Source organism: Rhincodon typus, chromosome 4 (assembly GCF_021869965.1).
Source record: "Rhincodon typus isolate 14 chromosome 4, sRhiTyp1.1, whole genome shotgun sequence".
Taxonomy (NCBI): Eukaryota; Metazoa; Chordata; class Chondrichthyes; order Orectolobiformes; family Rhincodontidae; genus Rhincodon; species Rhincodon typus.
In genome coordinates this window covers 28670744-28696073 of record NC_063335.1, presented here as the reverse complement: position 1 = coordinate 28696073, position 25330 = coordinate 28670744, and the positions used below count along the sequence as shown (strand labels likewise).

At 41.0% G+C, this 25330-nt stretch overlaps 1 protein-coding gene across 1 annotated transcript in view; it reads right to left on the bottom strand.

The window, feature by feature from the left end:
* Positions 1–25330, bottom strand: part of cpa6 (carboxypeptidase A6) — a 157021-nt gene that overhangs the window by 107997 nt on the left and 23694 nt on the right. Inside the window, exons 4-8 of the mRNA XM_020522354.2 lie at positions 13223–13334; positions 9888–9989; positions 9699–9803; positions 1919–2029; positions 1510–1600 (exon numbers count right to left, since the gene is read on the bottom strand). Of these exons, the coding sequence (XP_020377943.2) occupies positions 1510–1600; positions 1919–2029; positions 9699–9803; positions 9888–9989; positions 13223–13334 (521 nt within the window). The remainder of the gene's footprint in view (positions 1–1509; positions 1601–1918; positions 2030–9698; positions 9804–9887; positions 9990–13222; positions 13335–25330) is intronic.

The window sequence follows — 25330 nt, the reverse complement described above, 5'->3', positions numbered from 1 at the left end:
TTAACTTTCCTGCTCCTCTGATGCTGCCTGTCCTGCTGTGTTCCTCCAGCTCCACACTGTGGTATCTCTGTTCCAGTAGGATGTTGTGTGGAGGGTTTTCATTAAGAGGACAGGTTGGATAAACTGGGATTGTTTTCACTGGAAAGACAAAGGCAGAGGGGTGACCTGATAGAGGTCTACAAAATTCTGAGAGGCATAGTTAGGGTGGATAGTCAGAGGCTTTTTCCCAGGGTGGCAAGGTCACCCACAGGAGGGCACAAGTTCAAGGTGAGAGGGGGAAAGTTTGAGGGAGAAATGCAGGAAAAGTTTTTCATACAGAGGGTGGTGGGTGCCTGGAACATATTGCCAGTGCAGGTAGTGGAAGCAGTCACATTAGCAATGTTTAAGGCATATCTTGTTCGACACATGAATGGGAGGCAAATAGAGGGATAATTACTGCATGTGGGCAATAAGTAGCAGGTCTAAATAAGACGTAGGAATTGGCACAGGCTTGGTGGACCAAAGGGCCTGTTCCTGTGCTGTTTATATTGTTTTGTATTGTATTAATGTATTGTATGTAAAAGAGCCCGTGGCTTTATTTCGAGAAGAACTGTGGAGATATCTCCAGTGTCCTGTCCAACATTTATACCTCAATCAACATCACATACAAAAAATAATTTTTAATTGATCATTATCATAGTGTCATCCACATTCATAGTGAAATAAAAGTATTGGCAGAAAAATTATTGTGTTGCTGACATAACGAAAGGACCTAGCAAAAACAGACATTTAACATTTTAAACGATTCACAGAGAAAATGTTTCTTTATGTGGGGAAGAGCATAACTAGAGACTGTCAGCAAGAAATCCAAGTGGAGACACACAAGAAACTTATTTTTCCAAGTTGTTGTAAGATTTTGGAACTTGTGAATAATTGAAGCTAACAATATGGATGCATTTAAAGGGAAAGTAGACAAGTGAATGAAGGAGAAGGAACAGGCAGCATTAATGACAGAGATGATGAAAGATGGGAGGAGTTCAAGTGGAACATAAACATGGGCTTGGGACAGTTTGGGTCAAATGGTCAGTTTCTGTGTTGTCTTTCTTATATAATCCCTGGGAGGGTCAGTTAGTTTAGTTGGCTGGGTAGCTGGTTTGCAATGCAGAGTGATGCCAACACTGTGAGTTCATTCCCACTCCTGAGGCTACCGTGAAGGACTCACTTTCTCAACCTCTTCCCTTGCTTGAGGTGTTGTGACCCCCAGGTCAGGTCACCACCAGTCATCTCTCTTTCTCTAATGACAGAGCAGCCACATGGTGCAATAGGACTATGGTGACCTTACTTTTAGCACATATAATCCCTAAACAAAAAGATCTGGATATTCTGTGGGAAATGTGCAAGTAGATCAAATAGACCAATGATCTACACCTGCCCGAATTAGTATGTCATACCAAATAGTACAATTCTTTTCTCAAAACTTTTATTAAAAAGACAGAAGTTAGATGAATGGTAGCCCACATTTGAACTTACCAGACCATTTGACCTTCCAATTACGATTGGCATCAACTCCGTGGCAATTGAAGTTGGTACTGTTGGAACGTGTCTTTCTCCAGAAACGATCCTAAACATGATGCAAAAATTGTTCATGTTTCAAAATACAATAAGAGTTGAATTTTCTGAAGAACTTCTCCAACTTTATTGTAATGACAGATAAAACAATAGGTCAGTGGACTATATAGAGGAATGTCATCATGTTATACTTCCTTCACTGCTTGATTTTTGTTATATATGATTAAAAATAAAAGATTCCCTTTTCTTCAAACTCTTTTGTTAATAAATTAAGCTATAGATCTGCATGAGTTCAAGCTTTTTACTTAAAAAGTTCAGAAACAAAATCTAGAATTAGAATTGGCCTTTGCTTTAAACATGATTCACTTACAGTTGTCCAGCTATAATGGTATCCATCTACATTGAACACAGGCATGATGTAGAAATACATTTGTTTCAGAAGTCGTCGCATTGAAGGATCACTATGGTACGTTTGCAAAGCCTTAGACAGATGAGAAACATAAATTAATCTACTCCAATGCTTTTCCTAAAATCTAATGTATGTTGTAACTCAGAATCACAGAATTGTTATGGTGCATAATCAGGCCATTCCACCCACAGCGCCAGTGCCAGCTCTTCAACAGTCACCATCATCATCCAGTGTTGCTTTCTACCCATACCGTAGCAAAATATTTCCTCTCCAAATGATCATCCAATGCCCTCTTGAATGCTTCAACTGTACATGTACACTGTAAATGATGAGCATGTTTATAAAAATGATCACAGAAAGATCTGCTTTGCGTATGGCTATTTTGGATTTAGAGCTACATTTTTTTTATATCATTCAACTGTATAGTAGCACTTTTGGGAAACCATACTCAGCTAATTAATTCTTGTGGATAGACTGCAGGCTTATCAGTCAGGTTTGAGACAACCAATCTATAACATCAGCATAATTAAATAATTTCTATCAATAAAATCAGAAAACTTTAATTATGCTTGGGGAACATTAGTTGAATGGCCTAAGAATTCTGCTCAGCTTGACCTGATAGGTTCAATGTTGGCCTAAAGGTTTGTGGGATTTATTTTGCTTTGAAGTCAAGATCATTTTTTAAAAATTAGCACAAGTTAAATTTTGAAACCAGTAGTCTCTAATTACGTCAGTTTGAAAGTATAAGTATTCTAATTAATGACACCCATGAGACAATATATAACAACGTATAAAGAGAGCATCTGACTGACTTCTCCTTTCCTTACCCTAATTTGATATTTGGAAGGGATTTACTGGATTTGGACTGAGTGATGATAAAGGAATGGCAATATAGTTCTAAGTCAGGATAGTGTGTGGCTTGCAGGGGTACTTGGTCGTGGGGATATTCCAATGCATCTGGTGCCCTTGTCTTTCAAGACGTTAGAGGTTGTGGGTTTAGTTGGTGCTGTTTGAGGACCCTTAGTGGTCTGCTTAGTAACTGCTGTACATCTTGTCTGTGGTACAGACTTCCACAATACATTAGTGGTGAAGGGGGTGAATGTTGAAGGTGGTAGATCAATGGGGTGCCAATCAAGCAGATTGATTTGACCTGGATGGTGTTGAGCTTCTAGCATGTTATTGGAGCTGCACCCATCTCGTCAAGTGGACAGTATTTTACTGCACTATTGAATTGAGCTCTGTAGATGGCTGACATCTCTGTCTCTGGCTTGCTGCACTGTTCCAGTGAAGCTCAGCGCAAACTGGAAGAACAACACTTCATTTTCCGTTTGGGGACTCTGCAGCCCTCCAGACTCAATACGGAGTTCAATAATTTTAGGGCCTGAACTCTGCCATTTCCTAGCCCCCAAACCACACACCAGGCCTTATTATCACATAGCCTGCCATTACACACTACCTATTGTTAGCCACTAACAGTCTCCATTAACAGCTATTCACCCTCCTAGCCAGATCATTATCTACTTCTTTGTCTGTCCAACTGTTCTTCTCTCTCTTTGGTCTCTAACCCCACCTATTGTTTACTCCTTACCCCTTCCTACCACCCTACCTTCTGCAAATAACCCAACATTTTTCTAACTACCATTAGTTCTGAGGAAGGATCACTGGCCCCGAAATGTTAGCTCTGATTTCTCTTCACAGGTGCTGCCAGACCTGCTGAGCTTTTACGGCAACTTTTGTTTTAGTTTCTGTAGATGATGGGCAGGCTTTGAGGAATTAGGTGATGAATTATTCAGAATTCCCAGCCTATGACCTGCTGTTGTAAATAAGACATCCATATGGTTGGTCCACTAGTTTCTGGCTAATGGTAACATTGAGGATTTTGTTAGTCGGGGATTCGATGTAATTGAAGAAGCTTAGATTCTCTCTTATTGGAGATGGCTATTGCCTTGACCCTTGTGTGACACAATAGTTACTTGCCTCTTATCAACCCAAACCTGAATGCTGCATTGTGAAGATGCTTCATATTTAATAATTTTGTGAACTAGAGTTCTGAAGGACTGTGTAAAAATTGATCCATTTCAACCCATATGTAGATGTTTGAATTCAGTTTTAAAGCTTATTGGTGTCACACCTGCTCTAATGCTATCTGAATGCCAAAGGCAGCCACTCGCAACACATCTCTTGAATTTGACTCTTCGATGTATGTTTGGACCAAGGCTGTCAGAAGGTTTGCAGCGAAGTGTCTATTGTGCAACCCACATTGAGTATTAATGAGCAGGTTATTATCCCTTGTCAAAATTATGGACAATACCTTCCATTATTTTCTGATAACTGAGAGTAGACCAAAGAGTGGTCCCTAGTTGGGATGGATGGGCTTGTTTTTTTGCAGTCAGGACATCGTTAGGCAATTTTCAATATTATCAAGTAATATGCCAGGGTTTTCTAAAATAAACTGGTGTTATCTTGAACATAGTTTAGGCCTACATTGTTGATTTCACTGAACCAAAATTTTTTTACCCCAAAAGTATTTTGAATCATGAATTTAAACAAAATCACTTTGATGTTAAACTCCTTAAATGAGGATAGCAAAGGGGAGTGAGTGCTGATTGTTGTAAAATCCCACCTAGAATCATAGAATCCCTACAGTGTGGAAGCAGGCCATTCAGCCCCTCAAATCCACACTGACCCTCTGAAGAGCATCCCACCCAGAACCAACCCCCTATCCTTTCCTTGTAACGCTGCATTTCCTATGGTTAATCCACCTTACCTGCACACAATGTGCAATTTAACATGGCAAATCCACCTAACCTGTTTGGACTGTGAGAAGAAACCGGAGCACCCAGACAAAACCTACAGAGATACGGAGAGAACGTGCAAACTCCACACAGACAGTTGCTTGAGGGTGAAATTGAACCTGGGTCCCTGGCACTGTGAAGCAGCAGTGCTAACCACAGAGACAACTTGCTGCCCACTGAACTGTGCCACCCACTGAACCACAGTGCTGCCATTCTGGCTCACTAATGTCCTTTAGGGAAGGAAACTGCCATCCTTACCTACGTGTCACTCCAGACCCACAGCAATGTGGGTTTATCTTAACTGCCCTCTGCGCAATTAGGGATGGCCTGACTTAGTCATTGATGCCCACATTCCATGAATAAATAAAATTCTGAATTCTGTCTTCTTGAACAATTCAGTTCCTTTGCCCACCTTGCTTTCCATTCCTGAGACCTCCACAAAATTCTGCCTAGACAGGGAGAAAAATGGGGTTGAAGTGATGAGGACTCAAATATAGCACCAGAAGGTAGGGATAGGTAGACAGGTTGAAGATGCAATTCAAGGTGTGTAAGCATGAGGTATTGATGGACCAATTCCTGACATGAAAGTTGGTGCAGCAACCTGCAGTTCACCAGCATCTTCTCTGTATCTCCCTCCTGAGTATTATTCCCCAACACCTCAGGGCATGCTCAACAGGCAGCGACCACCTGCAACCTCTGTCCCTGGAGCTTGGCATCAGCAAAGCGCTAGCCGGACCACATCTTCACAAGACACCTTCGAATAAATTCTAATCTAGTTCAGCTCTTCAGTCCTGCACTTTGCAGCTGACCAGCGCTTTACATTGAAATACTGCTACCAGGCCACATTGCACAAAGGGGTAGGACCACATCACATGCACTGGAACAAATTGCCAGGGCTCTCAGGACTCTTAGCTTGCTTCCTCAGTGTCATTCAGTGAACAGTGAAGCGGTCAGATACTTTCTTTTATGCATAGGATGTGGGTGTGGCTGGCATAGTCAGCATTGCCCAGAGGGCAGATGAGAATCAACCACATTCCTGTGGGTCTGGAGTCACATGTAGATCAGACCAGGTAAGGACAAGAGAGTTTCCTTCTCTAAAGGACTTTAGTGATTGAGACAGTCAACACTGTTTCATGGTTACAATTAGCCTCTTAATTCCAGATGATTTTTTAATATTGAATTTTAACTCCATCATCTGCCGTACTGGGATTCGAACCCAGGTCCCCAGAAGATTACCTGGGTCTTTGGAATAATGGTCTAACAATAAGACCACTAGGTCGTCACCTCTCCTTCATGTATGCCACCATGCTATGTCAATGTCACATCTAGAGCTTATGCCAGCAGTTCATGCAGCAACGACATTACATGTGTGTCAACCAAATGGCTATGCCTGCAAGTCTAAGGGGAGAAATCCATAGTCCAGTCCAGGGAGACTATGGTCATTCTGGGAGGACTATCAAGGTCAGTAAAGGTCATCAACCAATCTCAGTCGAAAGGATTGGTCAGTCCTGCAGTTTCGGTTCAACCAGTCTGGGAATTACTGGGAAGTCAGTCAGGAAACAACAGAGTTAGGGATTGCTCCTTCCACAGTCAAGGGTAGTGTTAACTGTTCAGAGTGAATGAGTAGAGAGTGCAGAGGCAGGAAGGTTTAGTAGTTTAGGGGATGGGTCTGGTGAGAATCATTGAAAAAAAGATGTTGCATGCAGTAGCATGAACAGTAGGCCATGAGGTTTGGTGGGAGATGGGTAGGGTAACAGAGTTAGAAGGGGTATGAGGCAGAAGACAGGAGACGGTCACACTTTCCTTTGGACACCTAAGTGTGTACAGATACATAATTCCTTCAAACTGTGAATGCACACAAATTGTTAAAAAAGTAATATGTTGGGTTTTATAAAATGAAATGTGAGAATAACAAACCAATGATGCATTTGATTAAAAATGTAAGCTATGCCACAGTTATAGAGTTGTGTACATCACTTGGTATGCTCCATTACTGAAATGATATTGTAGCAACAGAACATGTTTATCATAGCTTTATCAGAGAAAAAATTGCTAGGGCTGGAAAATATGGATGTCAGGACTACTTCCAGGGGAAAGAAAAAGGAAATAAATATGAATTGTTTAAGTCATTAAATTTTTGATCAGGTGAAGGGGAATATTGTACCATTTGGTTGGATTAATGAAGGGTATATTTAAAATTATGAGATAGGGAGTAATTTACTTTCACAGGGATTTAGTTGAAGATCCAAACTTTTGACAAAAGTGGCTAAATCAAAGTCCACAGAAGTCACTAAACATGGCCATGATGCCCTTTGGCCTTGTTTGTACTGAAACGCAGAAGGTAAGGTGCTCCTCAATGGGCTCCAGAAGGTAACATATTCACTGTATTGGCATTCTGATACTTAAACTGGACAGGACCAGTCAAACAGGGGGAGCAGGACTTTGGTGTGTGGTTTTGTGAACGAGTATAGTGTTTCAATTGTAGAGGAGCTTGGTTAGCCCATGCCTGGAATATTGTATGTAGCTTTGGTCTCCCTATCTCAGAGAAGGTATTATTACCATGGAGTGAGTGAAACAAAGGCTTGCCAGACTTATTCCTGGGATGGCAGGACTCTCGTATGAACAAATATTTGTGTTTAAATCTGTAACTCATTGGAAGAATTGGACAATGAGTTCCTCACATATCTGCATGATATCCCCACTTTCCGGTGGCTGTGGAACACCATTGGTCTCCTGACCCTCTACAGGCTTGTAGTTACTTTCTATCCATGTTCATAGAGAGGCTGTCCATAATAATTTCTCAAATTTCAAATCTAATGCTGAGCTTGCTTTCTGTGCACCTTCTCTGCAGCCATGACATTGTATTTCTCACCCTGTTCTATCACCCTATGAACTTTGCATGCTATGATTTGGTTTGGGTTGCACGGTAGCTCAGAGGTTAGCACTGCTACCTCACAGGGCTTGGGACCCAGGTTCAATTCCAGCCTCAGGTGACTGTGTGGAGTTTGCACGTTCTCCCTGTGTCTGCATTGGTTTCCTCCCACAGTCCAAAGATGTGCAGGTTAGGTGGATTGGCCATATTAAATTGCCCATAGTGTCCAGGGATGTGTAGACTGGGTGGATTAGCCATGGGGAAACACAGGGTTTTAGGAATAGGGTGGGGGATTGCATTCGCATCTGGGTGGAATGCTTTCCAGAGAGTTGGTGTGGATTTGTTGGGTCAAATGGCCTGTTTCCACACTGTAGGGCTTCTATTCTATGATGATCTGCCTGTACTGCATGCAAAACAAAACTTTTCACTGTACCTAGGTACATGTGACAATAATAAATCAAATCAAAAATCAGTGTAAGGGGCAATGAGGGTGTGGATGGTGTGAGGGAGAAAGCTTTTGATCTTTATCAAAGGGGAGACTTGATGGACTGGGACTAAAGTGTATGTGTCCTTCTATTTCTGGATCTCCTTAACTCGATAGTTAGGGTCCCTTGGTCTAGTTTCTGGTCAGTAATTCTATCTCAGTCTCTCCGTGTCTAATCTTGCACTCTCTTTCTCTATGTATGTGTAAGGGCTTTTGCTTGTCTAGTATTTAGGTTTACGTCCTCCTCTGTGTACGTGTGTCCTCTTGACCTTTTTGACACATATAAGATTCTTAGGGGGCTTGGCAGGTAAATGCTGAAAGTTTGTTTCCCCTTATAGACGAGTCAAGGACTAGAGAGTAAGACAGAGATGAGGAGGATTTTCCTCCCTCAGAGCAGAGTGAATGTGTGGAATTCTTTACCACAGAGGGCTGTGGAGGCTGGATCATTAAGTACATTCAAGGCTGAGTTAGACTTTTAATCAGTAATGGAATTAAGAGTAATGGGGAAAAGGCAGGAAAGCGGAGATGAGAATGATCAGATCACCAAAATTCTTGTTGAATGGCAGAACAGACCCAATGGGCTGAATAGCCTACACCTGCCCCTGTATCTATAGTCTAATAAATTTGTCAAACACAATTTTCATATTGTATAAATATGTTAACTTTACCTGATCATACTGTGATTTCATAAGTGCATTGCTAATATTTCCTGAATATTAGACTCCAGTGCTTGCCTGATAACTGGTGCCAAGCTAACTGTAGTTACCAATTTTCACTCCCCTACCTTTTGAATAACACTGTCACATTTACCAACTTCCAACATGCTGGAACCATTCTGGTATCCACAGAACTTTGGAAAATCATAGCCAAAGCATCAACTCTATTTCTGTAGTTATCCCTTTTAGAGTCCTAGGGTATAGGATACGAGAGCCTGGAGATTGGTCAGACCTTACTTCCTTAAGTTTCTCCAGTCCATTTCGCTGTTAACTTTAATCTTTTCTATCTTCTTCCAAAACAAGACCATGCTGCAGCAGGAAGAAAAGGTTCTTGTCATAAAATTGGGGAGGTGATGGCCAAGTGGCTTTATTATTAGGTCATTAATTCAGAGACCCAGGTAATGATCTGGGCACTCAGATTCAAATCCTGCCACGGCAGGTGGTGGAATCTGAATTCAATAAAAATCTGCATTTAAGAATCTAATGATGACCATTGTTGATTGTTGGAAAAACCCATCTGGTTCACTCATTCCGTTTAGGGAATAAAACTGCCATCCTTACCCAGCCTGGCCTATATGTGACTCCAGACCCATAGCATTGTGGTTGACTCTTAACTGCCCTCTGGGCAATTAGGGATGGGGAATAAATGCTGGCCCAGACAGTGAAGTTCACATCTCATGAGTGCAAAATAAAAATATCAAGTAAGTTTGTTTCTCCCTGTGCAGTTACTTCATGGATGATTATACCAAAAGTTGTTGTTGCAATAATAACAGTCTTGCCGCTCCATCGACTCATTAAATAAAACTAAATATTCCAAATCAACTCAACATTGCAAAGAGAAAATGTAGCCAAATGGTTATGTTTGAATACTTACTTCCTTGACAAACCATTGACAAAATGCTGGACCAATCCACTCTCTTGCGTGAATGCCACAGTCCATCCATACAGCTTTCTTTAAATGTTTTGATCTCTTGCCAAGCTGAAATAAAAATTAGAGTGAACACTCAAAAATATTTGACCGATGACTCAGGTATTGCGATGTTCAACAAGCTGTGTAAGCTACCTGAAGAACTAGGAGAGGTCGTCCTTCAAAGGATTTTCCGATGGAGAAAAGATAAAGGAGCTGAGAATGTGATTGATTCATCTGGTGCATCCAGTTTTGAATCTGAAAAAAAAAAGTTTAAAATATAGATCTCAAAATAATCCGTTAGATTTTATACAACAATGTTTAAGAAGGGGAGGATATGAAAAATTCTTTAAACAGACACTTGATCCTGCCGTGTAGTTCCCCATCTGTAGATTCAAACAGTGTAGTTTCATAATATGCATTGAATATCATAGAATCCCCACAGTGTAGAAGCTGTGAAGAGCATCATCCAGACACACCCACTCTCTTACCTTGCATTTCCCATGGCTAACCCACCTAACCTACACATCTCTGGATACAATAGACAATTTAGTATGGCCAATCCACCTAACCTGCACATCTTTGGACTGTGGGAGGAAACCAGAGCACTCGGAGGAAACCCACGCAGATATGGGAAGAATGTGCAAACTCCACACAGACCAGTCACTCAAGGCAGGAATCAAAACCACTGAGCCACTGTGTGCAGAACACATTTACAAGCTGAGGTTCAAAAGTCAGTCTTAAATCTGATGCATTATTCTCAAATATTTGACAATTAGCAACTATAAATAGGCCAAATTGAATGTTAAACATGTATTTGTAAGACAAAAGACGACACAATGTTCCATTCTTTACACAATGTCAAATGACAAATTGTTGTCAGACACTGCATAATATGATCTCACCCACAACTGAAAATCCACATTGTGGCATGAAAGCTTTCTTCAGGAGAGAGACTTACATTAGAATTTCAAAGCTGCCTGTTTTCAATTTAACCCATTGATACTTTTAGGCAGATGAGAATACATGACAATCTAGCAGAAACCTCAAACTCTTCAGCTGCAAAACGTTAAGGTCAGCTGAAATTTTCAATATTGCAATTGATGAGTTGTGCTCGGTACAGCAACAAGAAACACAGGGAAAAACTATCAATAGAGTTGAGATACAGATTGGTCACGGTCTAACAGAATGATCAATTCCTGTTCCATGACATGTTCTAGTCAGAAACCAAATGTTCAAATACATTCGGACTGCAAACTTAATCCTGGCCCAGTGGAAGCATGTAGTGGCCTCAGCTGTTGAAATTACATATTCAGTGTATGAGTACAGAGTGGTCATAGATTGATCAAAGAACTCAAAAAGTCTGCAACAATAGTGCTAATTTGTATATATAAAGATGGATGAGCATCCATCTTTCTTCCTCTCCTGGATGCATTGCAGAGATGGAGGTCCACTGTTCGTTGATACCTTCTGATTCCTAACCTAGTTGCTGCAAACATCAGTGGGATATTCCAACCTGGAGAGGGGTCAGTTGACTTGCTGGTTCACAATAATGCCAGCAGTGTTCCTGTTCTGGGTGACATAGATTTGGGACCTGAGTTCTCACCATGTCCCTGAGAACAGAAGGTTCTGACAAACAGCCACTGACAAAAACTGCTGAGAAAATGGTTCTTTCTAAGGAATGGCTGTAACCAGCTGTGCCAGCATATATTGCCAATCCATAATTGCCCTTGAAAAGGTAGTGGCGAGCCACCTTCCTAAACAGCTGCCCTCAGTATGGAGTGGCTATACTCACAGTGCTGGATTTTGATTCAGTAACAATAGCGGAACAATGATATATTTCCAAGTCAGGATGACGAGTGGCTTAAGAGAGGTATTTGTCAGTGTTTCCATGTATCTGATGCCTTTGTCCTTCTAGATAGTCACGGTTACAGGTTTAGAAAGTGTTGTTGAAAAAGCTTTTGTGAGTTGCTGCAGTCCTTCTTGTAGATATGAAACATTGTTGTCACAGTGTGTTGCTAGTGGAAAGAGTAAATGTTGAAGGTGGTGGGTATGGTACTTTCTCCTGGATGGTATTAAGCCTTGAGTGTTGTTGGAGCTGCGCTCATTGGGAAAATGGGGAGTATTCCATCACACTCCTGACTCATTCTCTGTAGATGGTGGCAAGGCTTTGAGGAGTCAGATGTTGAGTTACTTACTGCTTAATCCCTAGCCCCTGAAATGTTCCTGTAACCACTGTATTCATATAGCCAGTTCAGTTTAGTTTCAGGTCATTGGTAACTTTCAAGCGTAGATAATGGTGTCTGAACAATCATAATGCTCTTGAATGCTAAGGGGTGGTGGTTATATTGTTACTTATTGGAGGTGTCTTCACATTGCATTTGTATAGCATGAATGTTACTTGCCACTTATTGTCCCAAACCAGAATGTTGCACTGATCTTGCTGCATATAGACTCCGACTGCTTCAAAAGGTGCTGAACATTGTACAATCTCATTGAGTTTCTGCATCTCACAATTTACAGAATCATCAAATTGTCAGCAAACTGCTCCACTCACATCACCATCAATCCAAAACCAGGATCACTCAAATATCAATTACTGAGCTCCACTATACAGATGATGCTGGTGTGTGTGTTGATTCAGAAACTGAACCCCAGGCCACAGTCAACTCGAACAGAGGAATTTGAGAAAATTGGTCTTTCAATAAACACCTGGAAATGAAAGTCCTCTTCCAACCAATTCCCACAGCAAAATCCCACATCGATTAACATCAAGATCCTGGAAAAGGTGGGCCATTTTCCATACCTTGGGAATCTCATCTTGATCAGACATCGATGACTGTTGTGGTAGTTTAAAAATTACCTTGTGTCTTGGGCACAATTATTACAGACTATATTCAAACATATGTCGGAGACATATTTTGCACAAAGTCCATCAAGTTGTCTCCTGGAAACACAGTCAGCATAATAATTTATAATGTTTTACAAAGTTTTTACATTCCCTTGTCAATGACTATCCTGCCATCTACAAAATATTCCCTTATCAATAAACTGGGCTATACCACACTTTTGTGTTCTGTGAAGTGATGTTATCACTGTGACTGTATATCTCCCTCCTGTCTGTTTTCTTATCACTTCAAGTGTGTTGTTCAGCTTTGTGAAGTTCTACCAACTTCCATTCTTGGCTAAGTTCCCATAGAATTGGCTACATATCCCATCATGCTTTTATAAAGTGCTCATAGCTACGTTTTGTTTCTTCTGAAGCTATTAAATGTACATTTAAATATCAATCTTAATCAATTGTGTCATGTCAGTATTTAAAATTCATCATTGCCGCTATGTATCAGTTCAGTCTTCAACTGACCAAGCAAAAGAATTTTTGAAGACTTGAATCTCAAACCCAAGGTTTGGTTCATGGTTTACTGGCAGAAGTGATCATATAAAGGGCAAACAGCAATGCAGTTACAAGTCTTGAGGTTTTATCTACATACCTCTTCTAAAGAATGGTAGACTTCATAGCTGTAGAGAGGGGTTGACCGGCGCACACGAGTCCTGGAGACACCTTGCATTTCTATTAATCCCTGAAGATCAGAAACAAGGATCCTAAAAAAAAATGGGCAATAGGTATCTGCACTTAAGAAACTGCCTCTACAAATCTGCAGCATTTGATCCAACTGGTTTTGCTAAGATTGTGCCTGTTTTTGCCTTCTGTGTTTGTGCAGTCAGTGGGAGGATCAATTATTTGAATAGGACAGGCGGGGACAAGACTGTGTGTATGTATTCATCTAGCACCTGACCACAAGTTGGGGTTGGCCATCAGGCTCCAGACCTTCAGGTAAAGACCTCCAACATCTTGAAGGTGTTGGGTTGATCAATAATTAAAAACAAGTCAGTCCAATTCCATCCACCCATCAACACTCCCCACCATCCATCCCAGCAAATGGGTCCGATAGCTGACAGGTTTCCTGGAATAGTTTTCAACCTAAGGTCTTAAACCAAGTCACTACAGAGATAGTAGATGCATTGATTATAATCTTCCACAATTCCCTGGATTCTGGGGATGCCCTAACAGAATGGAAAAGCAAATGTAAAACATCTATTCAAGAAAGGAGGGAGACAGAAAACAGTTCACCTATCTTTTGTCGTTGGTAAAATGTTACAGCACATTATTCAGAGTATTTTAGCAAGATATTGTTATGGACCAGACCAGACACCCTCAAAATATATTCAAAAGATAGCCTAGACCCTAACATTTTATTATTTTTAATCGCAAGCGCCAGGTGCTCCATTCTGGATGCAATTCAATTGATCACATTACCAGATTTGAAGCAAAATACACTTTATTCATAAACTTTAGTTAAAATAAAACAAAAGAAAGAAGAAATTAGAATAATTTAACTCTATTGGAAAACTTAACAGAATAATAGATTATTTTACTACTAAACAGTAACTGTTCCAATAATAGCAACAATCCATAAACACGCTCTTGGTAAAGGAAAGTTCAGTAAAATAGATTGTCTCACAGACAATTCTCCAATCCAGGAGGAAAAAAGAACATCAAAAGAAAACTCTGAGAGAGAGACAGTAGCAGGGAGAGATGTACTACAGCTCCCAAACCCAGCTCCAAGACCCCAGCAACTGCTACTGAAAAGCTAAAACTAAAAATCCTGGTTCTGTGGGAGCCTGACCCCGACCATTCATACTGCCTCTATTCTTCCGACTTAAAAAAAGACAAGTCCTCCCAAGCTGTTTACTTTATGGGATTTCAATAGACAAATCGACACCTCTATCTTAAAACCTCTCTTCAAAAGCAATGTGGACAAAATACACCTCTTAAAGCCATAGTATTGTTACAATATATAGGGAGTCATCGTACAATCAAGCAGAATCAACATCACATTGTGAAAGGAAAATTGCATTTGACAAATTAACTTGGGTTCCTTAAGGACATAAAAAGCAGAGTGTATATAGGGTACCAGTTGATGCTAATATAGTTGGATTTCCAAAAAAGCATTCAACATTGTGTTACATAAAAGGATATGGCTTGTTTTTAAATGAAGGCACGTCAGCCTCACAGGCCAGGCCAGCATTTACTACTCATCCCCCAGAGTCAACCACATTACTGTCGATCTAGAGTAACATGCAGACCAGACCGGGTAAGGGTGGCAGATTTCCTTCCCTGAAGGATATTGGTGAACTAGATGGGTTTTTACAACAATTGGTTACCTAGTGGTTACCTAGTTGCCATTAGGCAAGCTTTCTATTCCAGATTATTATGATTAAATTCATATTTTAACCAACTGCCATACTGGGATTCAAATCCATATTCACAATATGTCTGGAGTTCTGGATTACTCATTTACTGTCATTACCAGTACACTCCTGCTTCTCAACAATGGGGGCGTTTTCAGGTTTCACACTGCCTAGTTGTCAAAGTTTGCAGCTGGGTGTAAGTCAAATGCAAAATTGCCAGAACATGACCAAGATGAGCAACCCAAGCACGGGGATCTTGCATAATATAAAGCTACATTTAAAAATTTTCTCTGAGTTTTTTAATCTGCCTCCAATATCAAATCATCTACTTTAGAGATGGCACTTGCGTTGAAAGACTGGCTAAGCAGACACCAAAACAACTCAGAAGCAAAATAAGCCAATTAACATTATTGCTATTTGTCTGTGTGACTAAAGTCTTTGGGGCAATGAAATGGTTGCTGTTCGTGCAACAGGTTTCTTTAAAAATCATCCAATTGTTGTAACATCTGTTTTGTCAATTAAACGAGGCCATTTTAATGTGTTTTGAAATTGTTCCTTCATTCAAATGCAGAATAAGACCAAACTGCTATACTTAGAGTGCAATTTTTCTCAATTTTTACAGAAGGCATATCACGCATCATTGTAACTATACTTTGAGAATTGTATTGAGTTTTGGGCACTCAGACAATATGAGTGCCAATACCTCGGAATAAACCCAGTGCAGAGATGAGTCATGAGGTTCAGCCTTAAGATCAGAGGACTAAGTCATGAAAAAAGTTTAGAAGCCTGCTTCCTCAATGACAATGTGTATGTGTACCTACACGCCAAGAACTGCAAAGATTCCAAAAGGTGGCTCATCACCCTCTCCTTCAGGGATGGGCAATAAATGTTGGCCTAACCAGCAAAACATCTTCATCCCATGAAAGAATAATGAAAAAAGTACGAAGTGGGCTAGGTAGCTTCCCTAAATGTGAAATTATGTTTATAATCTGTGTGCTCCACATTTTTTTCCTTTATTTATTCACAGGATGAGGACATTGCTAAGCCCATCCCTAATTGCCCAGAGGGCAGTTAAGAGTCAACCATATTGCTGTGGGTCTGGAGTCACATGTAGGCCAGACCAGGTAAGGATTTCAGTTTCCTTCCGTAAAGGACATTAGTGAACCAGATGGGTTTTTCCGAACAATCAACAATGGATTCACGGTCATCATTAGATTGTTAATTCCAGATATTTATTGAATTCAAATTCCACCATCTGCCATGGCAGGATTCAAACCCAGGTCCCCAGAACATTATCTGGGTCTCTGGATTAACAGTCCAGTGATAATACCACTAAGCCATCACCTCCCTTATTCCAACCTTCTGTTGAATTAGGCTGAGGCAAAAAATCTGTCTTTCTGAAGAGTGACAAGGAGGAAATAACCTTTTAATTTTCACATAAAGATTGCAATGAATCTACAACAGGATTCGAAGCTTATGTGCGAAAATTGTCAGCAAGAATTTCCCCACAGAGTGCCTGTCTTTAAGAAAGTTATGTAATCTACGTGCCTGAAGTATTGCAAAAATGGTCACTTAGAAGTAAGTTAATTGATAAAAACTTTGCACAACACTATAGCTCTTGAATTTTCCCTTTTGGACCAATGTACTTCAACGGATTTTGAATGGAGAATTTGAAATTCCCTTATTTTTTCCCACATTCCCTCTGGTTTTCATGAAGCCTTGTCAAACCTGAGCTGACAGGGTGACTGCTCCTCAGAGCATAACTCCACCCTTCTGCTCTCACTCCAGAAATGGGAAAATGTGAACCATCTTCTTGGAAGTATCTTGGGAGGTTCCTCTTGATGAAGGCTGACATAAACAATGAAACTCATCATCACAATATGCCAGCTCAATCTTCAACTGACTGAGGAAAAGAACTTTCCTGATACAAGATTCTAAAGCTGTGCCTAAGGTCATGGTTTACCAGGCAAAAGACAATTGCTGTGCTCCCACATATCTGAGAGGTTTGGACAATGTGCAGCAGGCACATCAAGGTATTGGAGAAATGCCATAAACAATGCCTGTGCGGGATCCTCCTAATCCTGTGGCAAGAGCTGTGGTCCAATATCAATGTCCTCTCTCCTAAGCCAATTTGCCCACACTGATACACTACTCAATCAAAACCAGCTCTGCTGGGCAGCCAATGTCATTCCTATGTCTGGTAGCAGATTCACAAAACAATGGTTCTACTTGGGGTTTGATCATGACTAGAAACTCCCTGAAGGTCAGTGGAAATACTTTAGGGATATCTTTAATGCTTTTCTGAAGTGATCAAACATTCTGCCACTCATCGGAGTCCCTCGCCTTTGACCAAGCCAAATAGAGGTGCTTTATTCAGGATGGAATTGATCGCCTTGAGACACTATGTTGGGTGCAATGGAAGATGAAGTCAATGCATCACAGAGCACTCAAAAACCTCCAAGCACCTTGACTAGAACTTCCAAGCACGTGGCACAGTCTGCAGATCATGCATTGAACTTAGAAGCCACCTCAGAACTCACTGAAATGAAGTGGACACAAGTCATCTTTAATTCCAATGGACTGCCTAAGAAGGAGCAGCAGTACTGTTTACTGCTTCTGTTTGCTGCTCTTCCTCCTTGCTATTGGTGTGCTAGAAGGCTCCTATTAAGAAACAATTACAATATTACAAGCACCTTTTCACTTCACAAGGTAAAAGAGTCAGAAGTCACACAACACCAGGTTATAGTCCATCAGGTTTATTTGAAATCTCAAGCTTTTGGAGCTTTTAGTCTCTTTGTCAGGTGAACTCAAAGCTTATGATTTCGAATAAACCTGTTGGACTATAACCTGGTGTCGTGTGACTTCTGACTTTGTCCACCCCAGTCCAATACTGGCACTTCCACAACAAAGCTAAAAGAGAAACTCCAAGTTATTTAATTCAAAAGCAACTTATAATGCATGAGCAATAAGGAGTTATAAACTTGTACACTTGTGTCTCAATAATCATAAAAATTTTAATTCAATGTCTTATTTTTCCTTGCTTCTGAGTGTAACTCTACACAAGTAATTCTTCTTTATTTGTTCACTGCTCTAAATTGACCGATTAAATGCCTGGGTTGTTTCTGTGACAAAGTTCTCTCTCCTGTGGACAGTTTCTTACCTTGAGCCATAATTCCTGATGAGAAGAACCTTCAGGTTATAGTGTGGGGTCACCACTCCACTTCTATCACCACAAGCTTTATAAGTGTACAAGGTCAAAATCCTGGAATTCCCTCCCTATGGGCATTGTGCAACTACCTACCGCAGATGGACCGCAGTTCAAGAAGGCAGATCATCACCACCTCCTTAAGAATTTGGGATGGCCAATAAATGCTGGCCAACCAGCAATGCCAACGTCCCACGAGTGAATAAAAAACGAATACAAAGGCAACGAAGTTGCCTGGAACCTCTTAAAATATTTGTTAGACTGCAGTTGGACTATTAAGACCAATTGCAGAGAGGGAATGGCTTACAGGCATTATCACTAGACTAATAATCCAGAGACCCAGTTAATGTTTTGGATGCTCATGTTTGAAACCCACCATAGATTATGGTGGAAATCAAATTTAATAAAAATCTTGAATTCAGATTCTGATGATGATCATGAAACCATTATTGATTGTTGGGAAAAGCTCAAGACATTCACTAATATCCTTAAGGAAGGAAACTGCCAAGGAAACTTATGCAGTCTAGCCTACATGTGACTCCAGACCGACAGCAATGTGGCCAACACGTAACCGTCCTCTTCAAGTGTTCATCCAAGCACTTTTCAAGGTTGTGAAGTTTCTTGTCTTAACTACCCTCCTAGGCATGCATTCCTGATCCCCATCAATCTCTAGGTGAAAAAAAAACTTTCCCCAAATCCCTTCAAAACCTCCTGCCTTTCACTTTAGAATTATGCCCCCTTGTTATTGACCCTTCAACTAAAGAGAACAGCTGATTTCTATCCACCCTGAGCATACCCCTCATAATCTGATACAGCTCTATCAGTTCCCCCCTCAACCTTCTGCCTTCTATTATCTATGATGTTATCTGCCAACAGTGTCTTGAGTAGGGACCAAACCATCTTCTGGCTCCGGGCAGAAATGTTATCTCTTAGTCAAGGCTCATCCTTCAATGTAATTCCAATTTTGCTTAAATGGCAAGTGGGTCAAATTTTAGTCAGAATTAAACTCCATATTAATGGCAAGCCTTTTTAGTGTTCCTTGAAATGTGATAATTATTGCAGTTCAACATCGGCTGACTATTAAATTTTAGTAAAATTATTTCATTTTTAGAAAGAATTTAAACAATAGTGAATCTAAGACTTCATACACAAGCACGTGCCAAGTGTGCTGGAAATGTTAGTAACATTTTCAGATTGTTCTTAAGGCCACCATCATTCTATGACAGAGATATTGTTTCAGCACATATAACCAAAATGAATGGTCTTTTGGTATTAGAAAAAAATACTATGTGTGTTCTATGTGGATGAATTAATTGACATTCCAATGAATAATTACTTTATACAGTACTAACTTCTGAATATAGCAAAAAAATCACCAAGCAAGCAAAATTGATGAGACAAATAGGATTCAAGGCAAGGGGCAGAAGTCAACCTGCAAGAAATTTAACAGAAGGTCGAAATTAACTGTTATCTGGCACAAAATTTACAACAAAATGTGTGCAACACAGCACCTACCTCAGATGAGCAATGTGTGAAATTTGATGCATTTTCTAATTGCAAATAGATGGATAAAAACAGAGACTAAAATAGAATGATGGTCATTTAACTCTTTGATAATTACATTGGCAAAGCTTAATTGGGGAACATCACTGATACTTTCTATGGTGAAAAACGTATAAATTTAGTTCATAATGCTTGGAATGACCCAAATATGTAGTACAAATAAAAACAGAAATGTGTAATCATCCTTCACCCATACACAAATTTACCTACATAGAATTCTTATTTTCTGATCACTGCCTACTTTTGCTTTCTCTTCACAATTCTCTTCCTCCAATATAAACCAGAATCAATATAATTTCCTGAACTAGTTTCAAAACTTAATTAAAAGCATTTTTTATTTATCTATTCCGTGATTGGCTTTGGCTTTTAATTTGTTTTATCCCCTCTCTTCTGCCTGGAGATTACATGGTTTCAAGTGGATTGGGCCTGGATATATTGTGATGTATATGGCATCCCCACTGTGAGACAGACTAAGCAGACCAGTAGGTTATTTCATAGATTGGCATATTCTCACTTTCTCACCTTCCTCCCCACACTACATATAATTTCAATGCATTTTCCCCTCTCACACAATGGGCAGAACTTTCCCATAGCTCTTGTGACCCCAATGTTCGGATCTCATAGGTCATAGGGCCGCCCTGGCCCACACTTTGTGACAACACCAGTAGACTCCTATTTAGCCACCTCCAGTGTATTCCCAATATTGCCAGCCCTACAGCCTTGGCAGCTGCACCAAGAGAGATCGCACTGCTGAGGCAGATAGGAGAACTGCTCGGGGCAAAATGCAAACAACCTCAGAGGCATATAAATAATTAATTATTTGCCCAAGGAACTATTTCAGACAGGAGAAGGTGACTGCCGCCTTTTCTTGAATTGTTGAGGTTATGCTCATTGATCCATCTCTTTTGAGGCTACAACCTCCAGCTCGGAATGCCCTTTTTTAAATATGGTTCTGAGCGAGTTAATGCTAAAGAGGGCCTTATGCACTGTAACAATGTCACATGGATTTGGTGACAGGCATGGATGGAGAATTGGCTCATGGGCAGGAAACAGAGAGGGGGTCCACAATACTTCCAGGTTTTGTGTCACCTACAAATTTCAAAACTGTGTTCTGCGCATGAAGGATTAGGTCATTAATATACATCAGGAAGAGCAGGAGTTCTAACACTAACATGTGGGGAATCCTACTATAATTGCTTTCTTCAGTCTGAAAATCAGCCTTTAACTACAACACTCAGTTTCTTGTCTCTCAGCCAATTACATTTCCAATTTGCTGCCGCCTCTTTTATTCCACGTGCTATAGAGTCACTCACAAGTCTGTTGTGTGGCACTGTATTAGATGTGTTTTGGAAGTTCACTTATACTCCAACGACACCTTCTGTTACCTCTTCAGGTTAGTAAAGCATGATTTTCCCATAAGAAATCATGCTGACTTTCTTCAATTCATCCATCGTTGCCCAAGGAACTAACACATACAGTCATACAACACAGAAACAGATCCTTCGGTCCAACCAGTGCACGTGAATATAATCCCAAACTAAACTCGTCCCACCTGCCAGCTCCTGGCCCATAACCTTCCAAACTTTTCCACTCATGTATTTATCCAAATGTCTTTTAACTATTGGAACTGTGCCTGCACCTACCATTTGCTCCTACACCATGTCTTCATTTATTGATCTATTGTATGTAGAAGCTTCCCTATCACTGAAGTTACAATTACTGACCTGTGTTTGTTAGCCAGAAACTTACTCATGAACAATGGTGAATATCATTATTTTGACACAACTTTAGTGACTTTAGAACCTCTATCTGAATGGGGTAATACAACATTACAGAAATGTTACAGACTAGATTTTGTTGATTGTTAGGAATGCAGTTAGACAGATTTGTGCCAGGCTGTGACACAGCTGAAATCTCACACCATCTTATTAAATTGGAGCTGAATTTTTCACCAGCACAAGCTTGGATTGTAAATCCTGGTGCTGCTATTACAAAAATGAAGCTGGGGAGATACTGGAGTGAAATCTTGAGAATCTATAGTGCTGTGATGAACTAAGGGTGCCAGAGAAGGTGAGATCAAATGAAAGATTTCCAATTTGATTATGTCAAGTTATATTCACAACTATATATGCATGTTGGCAACTGTTATGTGTTGTGGTTCCTAGAAATTTGAAATGATCACACTTTGAGACACAAAGGGTGAAATTTTGTTAGTGACATGACATTCTTGATGGCAGGACATTTCCTCCCTGCTGTTTTTTTTTCCCAATTTCCCACACAGTTACAATCCAAATGCAAAGTGCTGGTGATTCTACAACAGGCATAACCTGTCATCAGCTGGAAATGCTGCTGCCATACGGAGGCTAGAGAAGAGCGTCCTAGTTAAACTGGGAGGCTCTGCATCATTATTACAAACTTTCCAACCCAACTCCATGGTCATGAACATGACTTAACATCAGTCTGACAGCAGCCTCCATTTGCCTGGACAGGTATACCTCTACAACACTCAAGGCGCTCAATACAAGCCACAAAGCAATCTGCTTGTATGGCACCCCATTCACCACCTTAAACATTTGCTCTTTGCACCACCCAGGCACTATGCTAACCCTCTTGCACCACTAGACGTTGTGTTCGCAATGCCTACAGCCTTCACAAGGGAATTAGGTAGCTTGGTTGGCCAGACACCTGGTGTGTAATGCAGAGTGATGCCAATACTTGGGTTCAATTCCCATACCAGCTGAGGTTACTCCTTCTCAACCTCTCTCCTTGCCTGAGGTAAGCCACCACCAATCATCTCTCTCTATTAACAGAACAGCCCTATGGTCTGGTAAGCCTATGGCAACTTCACCCTTACAATCTTCCTTTAGGGAAGGAAACTGCCATCCTTACCTGGTCTGGCCTACATGTGACCCTAGACCCACAGCAATGTGGCTGACTCTTCATTGCCCTCTGGGCAATTAGGGATGGGTAATAAGTGCTGCCTGGGCAGCAATGCCCTTTTTCTTGTGAATGAATAAAAGATCTTCACAATGCATGTCAACAACTCACCAAGGCTCCTTTACCAGCACCTTCCAAACCGGTGACTTCCACAACCATAAGGTACTGCAATGGTTTAAGAAGTCATCCTACCACCACCTTCTGAAGAGAAAGTTGGACGGGTAATAAATGCTGTCCTGGCTAGCAATTCCCGCATCCCATGAATGATTTAAAAAAATGACATCAGTCAATGCAAGGCCCGTGTTCTTCCTTGTAGAATGGTGTAGGAATAGAGCAGGACTGACTGCCGCTCAGTCAGGCACAGATTATTTCATTTAATTTATTAGTTAATGTACACAAAATACAGAAAACATCTCATGTGTGAACTGGACACATTGTCCAGAGGTAGGGAGGTTGCTGAAGCGAGAAGCTATTTTGATCACTGTCCCGTTTGAGAAGTCAGGCACAAACAAACTAACCTGAGAAAATTTCTAAGTGTCCTGAAGAGGCAGAGTTAGACTTCCACTCCTCACTGGCAGCAAGTCCCCCCTTGACTGATTGGCTGTGTCCTGCTGGGACCCACAAAGATCAAAGATAGCCACCAGACTCAGGAAAGTCCCAGGGTTTTTGAATACAAATGGATCATGGGCACTAGGGATGGGCATGGGAGATGTTGGGTGTGCCAAGCTGGGAGGCATTAAGGAGCTGGTGTGATCTTAATGGTGTGGGTGCCACTGACGAGCAGAGGGCATGGCCCCATCCCCCCACCACCCTCATTACCCCAAAGGAGGTACCTCAACCCTTCCAGAGATGGGGAAGGTCTTTGGAGCTCTCACCCTAAGAGAATGGTGGAGCTTGGTGGTGTGTGACCATGCAATGGCAGTCACTGTCAATGTGTGGGTGGGTACGTTGCTGTCACCATTCCCTTTTCTACTTGGACTGAAAGGGTCTACCTGGTATAAAGTGGTGGAGCAAAACCACAATCATGTGAAGAGGCTGTTGCCTTAAACACGATAGCAATCAGGTAAGAGGTAAAATTCAAGTCACCACAATCCCACTTTCTCATTAGAGAGAGATGACTGGTGGTAGTTTAACCTGAGAGCCATCACACCTCATGCAGAGAGGTTGAGAGTTAGAGAGCCCTTCAAGGGAAAGGTCAGCCAGGGTCAGAATGCAACCCACATTGTTAGGGTCACTCAACATCAAAGACCAGCCATCCAGCCAACTGAGCTAACCAACCAGATGCAAGTTGCAAGAACATAGACATTGTTATTAAGACTATTACGAGACCTAAAATAACAGGTCTGTCCTCTTCAAGAGCCCCGAGTTGTTCTGCATTTTCTCCATTTGAGTCCCTACAGTATTAAATTCAATGGAGCTTACTGCAGACTTCAATATTAAAACTCGAAGAATCATGAGCGTATAAAAAATCTCCACCTTTCAACCAGGCGTTTCCCCATTATTAAAATTTATGCATTCATATATTTCGTACATTTATCTCTGCATATCTTCCCCTTTACAAGTCTCTGATTGTATAAATTCAAGTAATCTGAAGGATTCACTGTTCTTCTAGAACATGTGCTCTTCAGATTTTGATGAGTATTAGGTCTTTGGCTTGAGGACTGTTAACCCTGATTCTGTTCTTGACCATGTGTGGTTTGTAACTTATTGTTGTCATACAGAGCAGGACTTATACACTTAATGGTAAGGTCCTGGGGAGTGTTGCTGAACAAAGAAATCTTGGAGTGCAGGTTCATAATTCCTTGAAAGTGGAATCACAGGTAGTTAGGATAGAGAAGACGATATTTGGTAAGCTTGCCTTTATTGGTCAATGCATTGAGTATAGGCGTCAGGAGGTCATGTTGTGGATATTGGTTTGGAATACTGCATTCAATTCTGGTCTCCCTGCTATAGGAAGGATACTGTGAAACTTGAAAGGGTTCAGAAAAGATTGACAAGGATGTTGCCAGGGTTGGAGGGTTTGAGCTATAGGGACAGGCTGAATAGGCTGGGGTTATTTTCTCTAGAGCTTCAGAGGCTGAGAGGTGACCTCATAGAAATTTATAAAATCATGAGGGGCATAGATAGGGTGAATAGACAGGGTCTTTTCCCCAGAGTAGTGGGAGTCCAAAACTAAAGGGCATAGGTTTAATGTGAGAGGGGAAAGATTTAAAAGGGGCCTGCAAGGCAACCTTTTCATGCAGACGGTGGTGTGTGTATGGAATGAGCTGCCAGAGGAGGTGGTGGAGGCTGGTACAGTGACAACATTTAAAAAGCACCTGGATGAGTATATGAATAGGAACGGTTTATAGGGATATGGGCAAAATGCTGGCAAATGTGACTAGATTAATTTAGGATATCCAGTTGGCATGGAGGAGTCGGACTGAAGGCTCTGTTTCCATGCTGTACAGCTCTACGACTCTATGACTCTATTTCCTGATCGGCTTCATCCCAATCAATGAGTGGTAGAAGACTGGTCTGCAATAACACAAGGTCCCTTTTTCTTCATTTGTACATGGGATGTGGCGTCACTGATTGGGCCAACATTTATTGCCCATCCCTAACTGCTACAGAGAGGTTGGTGGGAAGCTGCCTTTAGGAG